The 15,833-nt window shown below is 40.6% G+C and overlaps 1 protein-coding gene across 2 annotated transcripts in view; it reads left to right on the plus strand.

Annotated features, from left to right (window-relative positions):
• SUSD1 (sushi domain containing 1) overlaps nucleotides 1-7,028 on the plus strand; it is a 45,788-nt gene extending 38,760 nt beyond the window's left edge. For both annotated transcript variants that reach the window (XM_053465834.1, XM_053465835.1), the window contains 2 exons: nucleotides 4,972-5,019; nucleotides 6,554-7,028. In XM_053465834.1, the coding sequence (XP_053321809.1) occupies nucleotides 4,972-5,014 (43 nt within the window). In that variant the 3' untranslated portion in view covers nucleotides 5,015-5,019; nucleotides 6,554-7,028. The remainder of the gene's footprint in view (nucleotides 1-4,971; nucleotides 5,020-6,553) is intronic.
• The last annotated feature ends 8,805 nt before the right edge of the window (nucleotides 7,029-15,833 follow it).

Here is a 15,833-nt window from a genome sequence, read left to right on the forward strand (position 1 = left end):
GGTGAAGGGCTGTTTCCAAATACATGCACCCTCATTCGATACTCCACCATCTTTGCGTTGGTGTCATTGTCCTTGTACCACAGAAACCTGAGGAAATTACGGTGCTCCTCTCTGACTACGAAACAGTGGAACATCTGTTCAATGTCGGCAGTGATGGCAACAGGCTCTTTCCTGAACCTCATCAGCACTCCTACTAAGTTATTTGTCAGATTGGGACCTGTGAGAAGAACATCATTTAGAGATACACCTTGATGTTTGGCGCTTGAATCGAAAACAACCCTAATTTGATTAGGTTTCCGTGGATGATACACTCCGAATGAAGGCAAGTACCAGCACTCTTCGTTCTTCCTTAAGGATGGAGCTCTTTCTGCATGGTTGTTACGGAATATTTTATCCATAAAGGCGACAATGTGTTTTCTCATTTCAGGCTTGCTGTTCATGGTACGCTGAAGAGAGTTAAATCTAGACAGAGCTTGTTCCAGATTGTTAGGGAGTCTTAGCCTGGTATCTCGGAAGGGTAATGGAGAAACCCAGTGATTGGTTTCATCTTTAAAGGACTCTCTGTCCATTATCTTGACAAATTCTCTGTCCTCTACTGACAAGGCTACTTTATCGTCGTTCTTGGTTGTGTGAAAGACTGATCTCCCCAAGTCTTCGGCAAAGAAGGGAGAAATGATGTCAGGTTGCTGTATGAGGTCTGGAGACTTCTCTTTAACTTCATAGTGATAAGGACACGGCTTAATGCTAGTTGCGCGTCCATCTACACGCACGTAAGTCTTGAAGGAGTCAATTCCTGGTTGATCTAAGCATACGTTCCCTATGACTACCCATCCCAAGTCCAGTCTCTGGGCGTATGGCGCATAGTCGGGACCATTACATTGTTGACGCACCTTGTGTACCCTTAGATTGTCTCTGCCGAGCAGGAGTAGAATCTCGGCGTTGATGTCCATAGGTGGGATAAGGCTGGCTATGTGCCTTAGGTGTGGTTGGTGAAATGCAGCTTCTGGGGTAGGAATCTCATCCCTATGGTTGGGTATTTGGTCGCATTCGATCAGCGTCGGTAGGGGTATTTCGGTATCCCCATTGATAGGAGAAGCAATGAATCCTTGTGCCCTTCTGCCGCTAGTCTCTATGCGGCCCGAGCAGGTGTTTAAGGTGTAGGGTTCTGATGGTCCTTTGATTCCAAAGGCTTCAAAGAATTTAGGTCCCGCTAGGGACCGGTTACTTTGGTCGTCGATGATGGCATACATTCTTACTGCCTTTTCTGGTTGTCCATCTGGGTAAACCTCGATTAGGCATAGTCGGGCACAACATTTCTCTCTCTGACTCTCCCCACATACTTCCAAGCATGAGCAGGAAACAGCTGTGGTGGTGTTGGCGTGATTCTGGGGCTCCCCGCCATGACTTGGAGCGGGACTAATGGCGACTGCAGCCAGGGAGTCTCTGGCGAGTGGGGTTGGATGCATAGCTGAGGTATGTCTTTCGCTATGACACTCTTCACACTTGATGGCAGATTTACAGTCCTTAGCCATGTGCTCCACTGAAGCGCAGCATCTGAAACATACCCCAAGCTCGGTGAGGACTTTCTTGCGCTCCTGTATGGTTTTGGATCTAAACCCTCTGCATTTGTTCAATGAGTGTGGTTTTTTATGAATGGGACATTTACGATTGAAGGACTTGTCTCCTAATGAGGTAGTGTACTGTTTTCCCGTGGGTACTGCAGGTGATGGTAGGTTAGTCTTTCTAACGCTCACGCTGCTCTTAAAGTCTCTGTGTTTATGCATGACACTTTCATACCCTGATGATGACATCGCTGAGGCTATAGTGTTGGACCCCAGGAAGTCAAGGCTGGGGTCATTCCTCATCTGGGACTGTTCATCGATGAACCTACAGAAATGAATAAATGGGGGAAAGGTGACGTCATGTGCTCTTTTGTACCTTGAGACTGACGCTGCCCACTTCTCTTGCAGACTGTATGGTAGCTTCACAACAATTGGGTTCACTCCATGTGCTGTATCCAGGTAGCACAGCCCAGTCAAACGAGGGTCTCTTTTGGCTAGCTCCAGTTCCATGAGTAAATCACTTAAGTCCTGAAGCTTATGGGCTTCCTTGAGATTGATCTTTGGGATGTTTTGCAGTCTCTGGAATAGGGCCTTCTCTATCGCTTCTGCACTACCAAAGGTACGTTCAAGTCTCTGCCAGGCGGCAGCGAGACCTGCTTCTGCTTGTCCCACATAGACAGTTCTGAGGCTCTTGATACGATTTGTAGAGCCTGGGCCCAACCATTTGATCATGAGATCAAGTTCTTGCTCTACGGTTAGGTTGAGGTTGGCAATGGCGGCTTTGAAGGTTGCTTTCCAGGCTCTATAGCTCTCTGCACGGTCATCGAACTTTGAAAGACTGGTGTTGATTAGCTCTCTGCTCACCATAAACCTGGCGAACTCAGACATATCTGATTTCTCACTACTTGTCGCCATGACAACTTGTGATGCCCCTGGGGCGTATGGGCTGCTTGGCGTGAAAGGGTGAGATGCTACCGGGTAGAATGATGTTGCTGCAGGGTTGAGCTGTGGTTTAGCCTCTGTAAATTCTGATGACTGCTGCTTGAGCTGTGGAGGTAGGCCAGAAAACACCTGATAGCCATCTTGCTGTAATAACTGTCCTTGAGAGGGCACATCCGGGTGACGGTTATTAGCTTGCTCGGGTGCTGTGGGTGGCACTAGCACCGTAGGTAAAGCTGGTTCGGAGGTTTCAGTGTTGTCGGCTTGTACAGTACTGGAAATAGGGGGTGGCACGGGTAACTGTTTCAGCACATAGTCACTGGTGCGATCGACTGGATCGTCCATTTCCTGTGGTAGTGAGCAGACTGGATCAAGACCTTGGCTCAATGCTTGCTCAAGTATTCTTACTTCGGCTAACGCAATTTCCTCATCCATCTCTGATTCAAAAATCTTTATCCGAGCCTCTGCTTCTGCTTCTACCCTCTTGGCCTCTGCTTCTGCCCCAGCCCTCTTGGCCTCTGCTTCTGCCTTTGCAAGAGCTGTTTTCTCAATGAAGGTACGTCTCGCCTTGGATTGTTCTGCATTTATGCGGGCCTCTAGTATTCTGTCACTCATGGCTGAGCTTCTAGAGCGCGATGATCTGTATGACCGAGAGGAATGTTTAGATGAATTTGATCTGTGTGATCTAGTTTCCTGCATATGAGAGATATGGAGTTCCGCTTTATCTTTAACATCCTGCACCATGGCGTCTCTTTCTCTGTCTACTAATTCTGCCTTGCTCAGTTCTGATGAGGCTTCATCGATATTAGAGTCTTTTAGAAAGGTTATATACCTTGTAGATAGTCCCTTGTATCTTTCATAAGCTGTGTTCAGCCGTCCAACGGCGACTTGTAACCTGGCAGCACCACCTGAGGAGGATTTAAGTCCTGACATGAGGGAGGAAACCCGTTCCCATTGCTCTTCCAGGTTATCACATAGCTCATCTTTCATGGTGTGATAGTTTTCAATGACCTTTATCGTCGGTTTAAGAGAGCGTTTCGGTCGTGCGTCTTGGTCTGCTGGAAGCGTGGGTTCTGCTTCCTGCTCTTCATAATTATCATTATCAGGTTGCATTTGCTTTGTTTTATCACTTGGGAACTCAGCAAGGTCCTTTTCGGCCATTTTGATTTAAGGTGCGCTATCTCTTTAAGAAAATAAACTTTTGAATTGGGGGCTGAAAATCGCTGCACGGTTCCTATAGGGAACCTGATAAGCTTCCTAAGGTGTTTTGAGTGAATTGCTGGGTTTTTGGAGTTGTGGAGGACTTCCAGGCGAGGGAGTAGATACTGCGGACGCACGTTAATTCCCCTAGGCTTGTCCAGACATGTTCAGTGGCTGGGCAGATTTGCTGCACGTGAGCCTGTTGCTAGGGAGATTCCTGAGTGTGGTACTGGTCACTAAGGCAGTTTTTTGACTGTTCTGTCTCCACATGAAGGCGAATGAAGGTGTAACTGGTAGTGGCTGTGTGACTTTCCTACCTTCGTGTCCAAGCAGTGGAGCAGACAGGACCGGCAAAAGCTCAGGTTAGACGGATACACGAAGACACGGAGATTTGAATCAATGTGGGTTTATTTGACCCAAGTCAAACACAAACAATGATACTGAAACCTTGGTGTTGTCTGTTAATATCTTTCCTAAAGCTATCTGCTGGTCAAAAAACTGATGCCTTACGTGCCCGAGTGATGAATGTCCAGTCACACAGAAAGCAGATCCCTCACACAAGGGTTGCAGGAAGTGACATGGACCCAGGCTCCTGAAAACACGCCCAACTTTATTAACAAGAACAGAGGCGTGCAGCATACGAATTCTGGCCAGCAGGTGGCAGCAAAACAACAATACATATAAACAACATGGTGATGGAAGAAGTGACAATATGGTGGACATTAAATAAATACAGTCCAGAGGACAGCACAGAACGTCTCGTCCTCTATTATTCCCATGCTCACGGTGTGAACTTAAATCTGTAGTACTGTATCCAAAGCAACAAAATGAGGGAATTCAATGGGGTTTTATCATTTTAAACAGACCTAAATCTAAAGATAGACTTAGATAGACTTAGATAGACTTTTACTCATATATATATATGCTGCGGCTCAGAGGTTTGGGGTCCTGGAAAAAAGGGGATTTCTAGCTGTGTAACATAATTGCAAAATGGTTTTCTAATGATCAGTTGGCCTTTTAAACTTAAACTTGGATTAGTTTAGCTGCAATAGTCATTTACAACATTAACAACATCCACACTGTATTTCTGGACAAAATTTGTTTTTCTTTAAAAAAAAAAAACAAGGGCATTTCTAAGTGACCGCAAACTTTTGAACAGTAGTGTAAATATGCCACATTTGCATGTAAAATGCTAGATATCGGTACGGAATGAGTAGTTTATTTATTCTTTATCACATTACAGTGTCTGTCTTCATTTCTTTTCTTACAGATGCTGCAAAAGATACGAATTAGTAAAACGAGTTAATATCTAAACCCTGTAAGTCCAATAATGGAATGTTTTAATTTGCTGTTTAAAAGGCGTATTGTCAATTTGTGGTAAACATAGAATTACATTAAACTAGTTCATTACCACTTAGACTTAACATCAGTCTCTGCTGAGCGAATGAATGAATGTCCACAATTAAAAGCCTCTTCTCACTTACTTACTGACTAAGCATAGAAACACGCTAAATATGAGCTACATTTTAAATGTTATGCCCAGGAAATACCAGGCTGCGCTATTTTCCAGTATAAGAAGGGCCATTTTTGAGAATTCAGAGTTTAAACTGCTAAATTCAGAAAAAGTATGGTTGCACTTTGGAAATATAATGCCTCCATGTTTCTTTTTTGTTGCTTCTTAAGGAATACACCCTAAAAAGTCCCTAAAAAGGATTCTTCAAACTTTTTTTTAGAAGCAGGCAATTGACATGGTGCCTTCACTTTCTTAAGCAGTTTTCTTTTGTTATCTAATATTATGTTGACGAACATTTTTGGAGATTTTGATCATGGTATAGATATTGGTAATCCTCACACTACTTTTTTTTGTAAATAGTTAACTATGAAAGTCATGCATGAAAATATTATTGATTCATTACATGTGTCATCACTGTTAAAACAAAATGTAAGGAAAATACTATGTCGAAATAAATATAAACACGGGTCAGATTCAGTTCTGTTGCACACAGTGCATATATCATTTAGGTTTCAAATGGCTTACTGGAAGTCAAGCTTTTAAGAGCTTTTGGGATTTTTCCAAGTAGCGCTATTTACATTAAACACAGAATGCTGAGATCTATGAATACCCTATTATGATATTGAAACGTTGTGTCCAATAAAGTTCATTACTCAGTGAAATTGTATTTGCTTCCTTTGGCCAATATACAACAGATTCATTTGTGAGCAGAAAGATTACTATTTTTGTTACTGATATCATTCCTATTAGAATTAATTGTGTTCTCTAGTACGCTAAACCATAACTACCACGGGGCAATAGCAGCAGCTGCCCCAGGTGTTGTAAGGTGAGGGCCACGCTGCAGTTTATGATGTCATCATATAACGTTTATAAGACGTCATCATGTAACCTCGATTATAAGACTAGGTTTTTTTCAGGAAAAAAAGGACCTTGTCTTATAATCGAGGTCGTCTTTTCTTCAGACATACCCCCTGGCGACGACCAATAGAGTCGCTCTTACGGGCCTATAACTCCTGATGCTGAAACTTGGCGTGGGGAGACCATTGGCTTTGGTGCCAGGAGTTAAAGGTCCATAAGAGCGACTCTGTTGGTCTCCACTGGCATCAACCAATGATGCTCTTCTTGATGCAATTTCAGGAATCACGCCACTGCTAAAGAATGGAATGAAGGCTTCTTTATTCATTTAAATGTAATCATTAGAATAAAATACTCCAGAAAGTTGTTTTTTTTTTTGCAATATGATGACCATAATAAAAAAACAGTATTTTTGTTATTAGTATGGATATCAGAAGCATAGTAAAAAGGCACTAACTACTTATTTCTTATAATTTTCTTGCAGCTTCCTTTATGAACATTTCTCCACTGCATGTGGTCCGGTGCAACATACATTCAATTCCACCATCAGTATTCCGAATTCTAAAAAACAGACAATATTTCTGATGTCCAAGCCATGTCAAGCAAGGCAATTACAATAAGATGCTCGAGTGGCAACAAGAAGGGTTAAAACCATATGTGTATTGTCGTAAAAGCTGTTAACTTAATTGTATGTGGAGCCATCTGTATGTCTACTCATTGTGAAAATACTTAAACTTCTGATCCCAAACGTCTTTTTTGCACTGTACTAAGTGAATTACTTTTGGTTGAAGGCTTATGGGACATTTTGAATAGGCCTACTAATCCATTTTTTTCACTTTACTTGTAGATTAAGTAATGTTTATTTATCTGTGCCTTATTTATTTTATTTTAAGATCCTACGTTGCCATTGTTTGCTTATTTCTGTTTCACAATTAAACAGATTTTTATAAATTTCTAAATATTGGTTTGTCCTTTGGTCCCATATGAATTTATTATGTCAATATGTAGGTACTGTATATGTTCCAATCTGCGTGTAGTTGAAATGTAGGCCTTTGGTTATTTGCTCTCTTGTTTGGCAGGAATGAACTTGGCATTTTACATCTACATATCCTCTGTGTGTGTCTAGGATTCTTATTGTAACATGTGCCCTGTAGTGGCACAATTGAGCTGAAATGTGTTTCTGCGATACCAACCGGATTTAGGTAACAAGTTGTAGCACAATTGTGAACAATATTTGAGTTGGGACAGGGCTATCAGCAGGACTTTTACCCTATTGGCTTGATTTCTAAACCAATGTCCTGGACATTGTCGGCAATTAGGCAAGCACACTGCATACTTCATGGTCAAATAGCCTTTGTGCCTGTACAAAAGGACCCGGTTTTCATGTGCTGGAGATTGGAATGGTCAATGTTTCTGAAAAATACTTCAGCTAAGTGTCTGAGGTATATTTTTCATACCCAATAATGTAATATGGGAGTGAAAGTAACCCAGTAACCTGAAGGACAATGCTGCGACCAAGCTGCTAAACAAATTGGCTTAACAATGAAGCATACACTCGTTCAAAAGTTTGGGGTCACTTAGCTTTTTTCATGGAAAACAAATACGTTTCTAGCTGTAACATAATTGAAAAAGGGTTTTAAACTTAAATTTGGATTATTGAACACAACGTGCCATTGGAACCCAGGAGTGATGGGAGTGATAAAGGGCCTCTGTACGCCTATGAAGATACTGTGTTTAAAAAAAAAAAAAAGTTGTTTTCCAGTGACAATAATCATAACATCAATTACGTCTACACTGCATTTATGATCCATTTCATGTTATTTAAATAGCTGACATTTGCTCTTCTTTAAAAACCAAGAACATTTCTAAGTGACCCCAAACATACAGTACATTAGGGGGTTTAGGTAGCTATTGTTATTCTTTGTGTGTAACTCAAGGTAACTCAGAATATATGCCTCGTAGATAAAGAGGCTTAATTAAATAGCTAAGATACAGTATCAGTATGGGAAACTGTTGTGTGTTATCACATAAAACGTGACATTTTCTACCACCGATAAAATACACACATGACATTGGCTTTAGTCATTGCCTTGCCACTGTATCTGGCATAGTATAGGGACATTATGTGTCAAAGATAAGTTTTATATTTATTTAATAGATTACTAACCAATCCTCTTAGTATAATTCAACTGGACAATATGGAGTCTGGGTTAGAGGACGTCTGCAGCTCTGCGGTAAACTGGATTAATGGATAGCTTAAACAAGCTACTTTGGTTAATGTTAAAGATGTTCTACCAGATAACGAGGTTTAGATAAAAACCCAAAATAAATCTGTATATTGTATTTATCTTTGTGACACGAGACAAATCAGTTTAACCATCTGAAATTATAGGGCAACAAATTCAAACACATTTGTGTAATGTGCATATGATGGGTGAAGTGCCCCTTTAAGCCAACAAGTGTATAACACAAAAGGAAAACTAATGAACTGCTTAGAATCACTTTGCTTACACAGCATGCTTTGGTATATTTAGTTTAATTGAAATGTGTTTTTATTAGGCTCATACAAATGTTCACCTTTTATAACGTGTAGTAAAATGGTGATGTGGCAGCTCACTCTTGTTGCTAGTAGAAATGAATTGACTGGTTTAGATGTCAGTTATTTGGACATTTCATATAATTTTAAGTTATAATGTAAAATGTTTGGAATGTTCACGTGTCAGAAATGTCCCTTCTGGGCCTTAAATGCGATCATCCTATTCCCAGTTTGAAATTCTGCTCACAGGTACACACAGAGCCTTAGTTACACCTGGGAATGCTTAATGCCAATGAGCTGTACCTGAGCAGATGGCAGTGATGTGTCTGCAGAGGTAATACAGGTTTGAAACTCAGACTGGATACAGCATACCACGTGACTATCGTCCTTCATGTCCTACTGGAGAGAAAAGTATCCTTATTTGACCCACGCATTTGGTGGGACTCCTGTGGTCTCTGCGTTAGCCAGATCTGACACACACTGACCACAATCAAGCCACCCGGCACAGATTTTCTTCCAAAAGGTCACCCTCTTGCTGAATGGGAAGTGTAGAGGAAGGGTGCTGCTGGCCTAAGAAATTAAGAAAAGATTTAGACTTGGTGTCTGTCCCTTTTCACTGATAATATGTTAGTTGGCAACCAGGTGCCTCTGTGTATTCTTTTACCTGCAACTTTGATGCCGTAAGTACCTATCCACTGTTTATTCCTAGCATGACTACAGTGTTAGTCGGGCCATGGTTACTACTGTACTTGTTACATGACAACACTCCAGCCATCTGCCGGCTCCTGTTAGCAGGTGGGACTGTGTGGCTAGACATAAGAAAGTCTAGTGCAGGGAGTATTCAAAAAAGCAGCCAATAGTCCAAAAGTCAATAAAGCTTCATGTTTTCATGATAAGTCTGGCTCAAATGTGTGATCTACAAAAGTATAACCCCCATCTAAATGTGCCTGTGTAATCATAATTTCCCCCCCTAGCCCACCCATTATAGCTGTCCCCTAATGTTGCAACTCCAATGAATACTGAAAAGGTAATGTATATTTAAAGCATAAATACAGCAAAATACGATTCCTTTAAATGAAAAGTCAACCCACACTAAATAGTACAATTAGTAATAGTATTTAAAAAATAGTAATAGTAATTAGTAATACTAATGTTTCCGGGATTTTATGTATTCATATAAATCAAATAGAGCCCCTTGTCTAATATGTGATAAACAAGCTGACCTAAGACTCAAATATTTTAATAGTTCATCACAAAGATTCTACTCTAGTGAATCATTATTGGTGGCAACCACATAAATAACTAAATTATAATAATAACTGTAGAAAATGTCAGGAGGCAAAGATATAACAAGCATTCTATCCTTTTATACAAGAGATTTTCACTATGATATACTGATGAGAAATGGTCCCTTCTGGACACGCAGGTATCATTAAATCAGAGTAGAATATGACAGAACCTCAGACTGTGACCCAGGGAATCTCTGCATTCATCCCAAGATTAGTGTAAAAATGCTTAAATCTTATGAGCGCCAATGTAAGCCTTTCCTTTGCATGAGTCTTCCAACCTGTTTCACAGACATACAAGTCCTTAGATACCTAGTGAATGCATTTGGGGTCTATTTTGTCCTGACTGGCAAGGTGTGTTCATTGAACTGGTAGAACCAGATGGAGGTGAGATGTACATACTGAAATATACAGTCCTCCAACACATTAATAAGGTTTTGGTAGCAGTATAAACTGCTTTGTGTGCCCACTATGTAGGAGGTGAGAGTAGGTTCTCACCCTATTGAGAGTGTGCCTTAACATGGCAGGTGAGCTTAATCATGCTTTGGCCAATTCATATAATAAAACCTCTCATTTATATTATGTTTATATATTTGTTGCCAACTTTATTAGCGCAGACCGTTTTTGTTTTTGTATACACTGTTTTTGCAGCAAGCTCACACCTGTTTGATAGGCCTCATACACATTTGTATTATCTGGGGCTAGCTTAGCCCACCCTGTTTGCATATATATATATATATCTTGCACTCAGCCTTTGCCAAATAAATCCAAACAATTGCTCTGGTGCTGTTCGGCAAATGAAGAAAGAAGACAGAAGGAAAAGAAGAGGCAAGAGAATAAATGGCATTTAGGCATCTGGCATTTAGGGGGGTTAAAAGGCATATTATGGGGCAGAGTGGCATATAGGGAGTTATAAGGCATTTCAGGAGGCAGAGTGGCATATAGAGGGTTAAAAGGCATTTCAGGAGGCAGAGTGGCATTAAGAGGGTTAAAAGGCCTTTCACAGAGCACTATGCCTCCAGAAATGCCTTATGCTCCCCATTTAACAGTCCCTCCCCCTCCCTCCTCCAAACTTACCGGTTAGCAGCGGGGGTTGCCTGCGCCCATCGCGCAGACCTTTCCCGGCTGTCAGAGTTCCCCGGCCGCCCGGTGCGGGGAACTCTGATCTCTGACAGCTGGTGAAGGTCTGCGCGGTGGACGCAGACAACCCCCGCTGCTAAACGCACCTCCTCCTGGCTGCAGCGGAAGTTGTCTACGTAGAGCTCGACACGCTGCCCAGACTAGAAGCACCGGTAAGTTGGGGCTGCCTTTCACTAAGTCCTTCTTTTGCCCTGATGTGACCCTATACTGTTATGTTTATCTGTGTTGCTAATGCCACTACATGTACACAAATATATAATGTCCTTCTTACCTGTAAACACTATTCATATTTGTCAAGTCTCAGGAGGAACCTCTTTGGTTGTCATTTGCCTCTTGCTTCTTGTACCTCTTTATAAATCAAGACCACACCTTGAATATGCTGTGTAATTTTGGGCACCTATTCTAAAGAAGGATATCATAGCACTAGAAAGGGTGCCGAGGCGGGCTACAAAATTAATAAAAGGAATGGAGCACTATAGTTATGAAGAAAGGTTAACAAATGTAAATTTAAATGATAGCATTATATAAATATATTCGGGGCCAATACAAACCATTGTGTGGAAATGCATAGGGCATGTGGTCATGCATTTATATTGGAAGAAAGGAGATTTAGACTAAAGCAGAGGAAAGGGTTTTTTACAGTAAGGACAATAAGGATGTGGAATTCTCTGCCTGCAGAGGTAGTTTTATCTGAGTCTGTACAGTGAGAATGAGTAAATGGATGTGTAAATTTGTGTAAGTGTGTGTATGTATGTATGCCAGAGTGTATGCTGCAAGAGGCAAAGGAGGCACAGACAATCTGTTTGAGGGCAATGATGCCACAGACCAGCTGTTTGTGGGCAAAAATGGCACTCGCAAGCTGTTTGGGAGCAATTGTAGCACTGTGGGAAGTATTGCTTGGTGAAGTTGGGGGCCATGGGGCAATTTTCACACCTAGGCCGCGTGGTTTCTAGTTACGCACTTGTTTGTGGTGCTCCTAAATGTTGGCAAAATAGACAGTTGCTTTAACTTTAATTAGGGGATTGTGATTTTTACTTTAATTAGAACATAAATATACTTGGTAATAACTAGATTTGCGTATTTGTTTTCGGATGGATGCTTTTTCATGAATGGTACCGTTTTGTCCATTTGTCTGAATAATGAACAATGCAACATTGGACAAAAGAAATGGAAAAAAAAGAATGTGCGCAATACGAAAATCTTTGATCATTCATTCAGTCGCCGCGGCTGACATTTTAAGAACACTAGAATAATCTTGCCATTTTGCCAATCAGCTCACTCCAGTCACATCATGCTGAGGCCATTCTCCAATGGCTGTGCGGCATCTTTCAAAGGAAAAAAAAGCAGACTAGTAATAAAGAGAGCATATATAAGAGCAGAGCAGGCAGGGGATCCATTCATGTCACTGTGACTACTTTATGTGACACTGCTGTGCTGCATCTGAGTGTTTCACAGAGTGAGATTGTTCTGTGTGAGATTTGGGGCGCCAATAATAATAAGATTATTGAATCAGTCCACTACTATCCATAACACTATAACTCTAAGATAATTTTGACCCTCTTTCTTACATTCATTTCGAATTTCCACATTTCAATGAATTCTGTTGAATACCAAGAAAATGTTATCCCTGAAAACGAACATGAAAATGAACACAACTTTCTGCCGATGGCTAAATCTAGTAATAACTGTTAAAAATCAAATAATGCATGCTGAGGGAATTTTCTTTGTATGTCATTTTCATAATAGGTGTGTTAAAGTTTTATACAGGAAAAAATCTTAAACTTGTTAAACATTTATTCCAGTCCCGAGAACATTTACTACTTTGCAAAACAAAGTTTAATCCCTGTTATACATTCCACTCCTGAAGGACACATCTTTTTGTTCATTTATTACTATGCAGCTTATAGAAGCATTTTTATGTACTTGGCATAGACGGGCTTCTTAAAAGCTCTTTGGACGAAAATCTAGATATGTTTTATTGCAGTAAATGAATGTGTCCTACAAAGGTTATAGAAGAAAACATCACAGTTTGGGAGGGTTTTTAGGCATTGGGTATTCTGAACCCTCTTTATCTGGATTATATTGAGGGTGATGCAGTAGCACAACATCCCTTGAAGTCTATGAAATAATGATGAGAGCAACAAGTTAATTATTATTACATACATCTGGCATGCAGCATGGTAAGGGTTAATTGAAAGCAACAACTGTGAAGGATTTGAGGGTAAAACGCAGGAAAATCTGCAATAGCAGAAGATAGCGTAGTAATTAATCAATTCACATCATTGTCCAGTATTTGCAGAGCTGGTGGCAACTTCACTTTTGAGTCATAATTACATACTTCCTTTCACAGTCACCTTGTTAAAAAAAAGTACCTATAAGTCAAAGAGAAAACGTATCATTTATCTTATGATATTATTTATTTTCATTATTTACTAAACGTTCTGTATAAAAAGTGCAAATAATATACAGGAACATACACACTGCAATGTAACTTTTGGGAAGTCAGGAGAGCCTGCCCATATGGTACATGAGATTGCTTGCTACAGGAACGTCTGACTGAAAGGTCATAGGGCGTTACTGTATAGAACACTGTATTTAAAATAAAAAAATATTTTTCTGTGTGAACAAAATAGAATATACTTAACACACATATGGCAGAGACATGAGAATGTGGGCACATGATGCTTTTTGATTTCTTATTTGCTGTTACATTTGCTTACGACTTTGCACATCTAGTGGTGAAACTGTCTGGGTCAGTTCTACACTAGGCTATGTATAAAGTAGCAGCAACTTAACTAAACCTAATCTAACAAACAAAGGCTAACTCAGAACCATTTAGTCACACATATCTGTTATATTAACCACTCCTCTAAGTAGAAGGTAAATTCTCATTCACTGGATAGGACAGGTTCCTCTTCCAAAAAAGATATACCATATCTCCCAGCAGAGACTTGGGTCCAAAAGAAGGGCTATCTCCCCAGACACTAGAAGGTATGATATACCTGCATGTAATCTGCTCTAGTCATCATATTTTGTCTGGGCAGTGTAGATCTATCTTTAGATCTATCTTTATCATGGTGTGGCGCCAAGCCGTGACCCTCTCCATGTTATTCATTCAGTGGGAGGATAGTTTCCAGAACACTTCACTAACAACCTTCATTCAGGAAGATTTTTCCCATTTTTTTACCAAATTTTTTACTCAACGCCCTCCTTTTCTTGGTACTCCAGGTGTTCCTGTTATTGGCACCTAGAGCTGTTTTTGGTCTGGAATTAATGTAGACCAGTTATTGTTTTACACTGTTTTTTATTAACATGAAGTAAAATCTCTTCCCACATGAGTTAACGTGGCTGCTTTATGTCTCATATATTTTTTTCCATGGATACTGCGTTTATTGGACCCTTTTAAAATGCACCCTGCTGGAGTAAAATGTTTTTTTTTTTGCATTCCCATTACATCACAGATACGGAAGGACATAAAAAATTGCCTTTTTTATGATCGTACCAGGCCAGTTCCCTGAAATGCCACTTGGTTACAATCATTCTAACTTAATAAGGCAACTAGATGCCTACGAATCTTTGAAATGTTATGCTCTTTTCATTGAAGTAAAGTTGGTTTTATATCCTCCAGAGACCGAATTAGTAGAACTATTCATCTGTTTACTTGGACACACAGAGTTTTATTTGTATAATGAAGACATTTCCCATACCCTTGTGGATTAAAAAAAGTCCTTAATTTATTAGGGTAAACTTTTTTATTGAAGATTACAATGGCAAAATGTCATTAACCTATCTATAATAAAAACCCAGGCATGCTGGGTAATAATGGTCATAGTGACTAACAATTACAACCATACATACTAATATTAATGTTGGTTTTGCTGGGTGGCTACCGCCGTAACTCCCCGCACGGTAGCCACAATATTACCCTCCATGGTCCCGATCCATGGAGAGTGCTGGACTCCGCTAGTGCCACACAAGTTAGCTGTACCTCAGACAGCAAACTCCTGCACTGATGTCAAACCTCAAGGACCTGCGCCACAGCCATTTTGATTAACCTGAAAGAGAAAAAAAGGGGGTAAAAACCAATTCCTTGTGGCAAATTCTCCAAAGAGTGCTGGCACCTTCCCAGTGCTTCTTTTTATGGTCTAGCATGACTTCCCTTACAAGCTCCACCCTCATGCCATACTCACCAACATTTTCTTCCTGGATCCCGGGACAAAGGGGGCGGGGCCACGCACTATATGTGACCCTGCAGCGTTGAGCTCTAGGCTACCTAGTACAGATACAGGGTAGTTTGACATTCATTGACAAGCATTTAGACTGTGAATGTTAGACATACACAGCTGAAATGCAATGATGCATGTGCACAGTGTAATGCACTGAGCATAGGCAGTATTGTTATGCCAGGGCAGACCCAAATTTGATGGATCCAGTCCTGGGAAATTCAGGACTGTTGGCAGTTAGGTCATGTGCTACTCAAGACTTTAGCCCAAATGTACCTAAAGAACCCAAACCTATTGTATATTCTGCATGATAAAACCTTTTCTATACTCAGTAAAGCAGTCTGATCAATGGTTACCGCCAGGGCTGTTATTGAATATGTAACTGCCCCCATGATAACGAGGATTCTTATCTAGTATAATAATCTAAACCCTGTGCTCTGTATATCATTACTGTTTGACTACCAGGGATTTTCTAGAATCTGCAATATGTAACTTTCACTCCTATGACTGAGGACCCTTACCAAGTCTTAATGTATAAATTCTGTACTAGGTATAGTTTCATGTCTTTCCCATGCTCAG

The sequence above is a fragment of the Spea bombifrons genome, chromosome 1, assembly GCF_027358695.1.
Source record: "Spea bombifrons isolate aSpeBom1 chromosome 1, aSpeBom1.2.pri, whole genome shotgun sequence".
NCBI lineage: Eukaryota > Metazoa > Chordata > Amphibia > Anura > Pelobatidae > Spea > Spea bombifrons.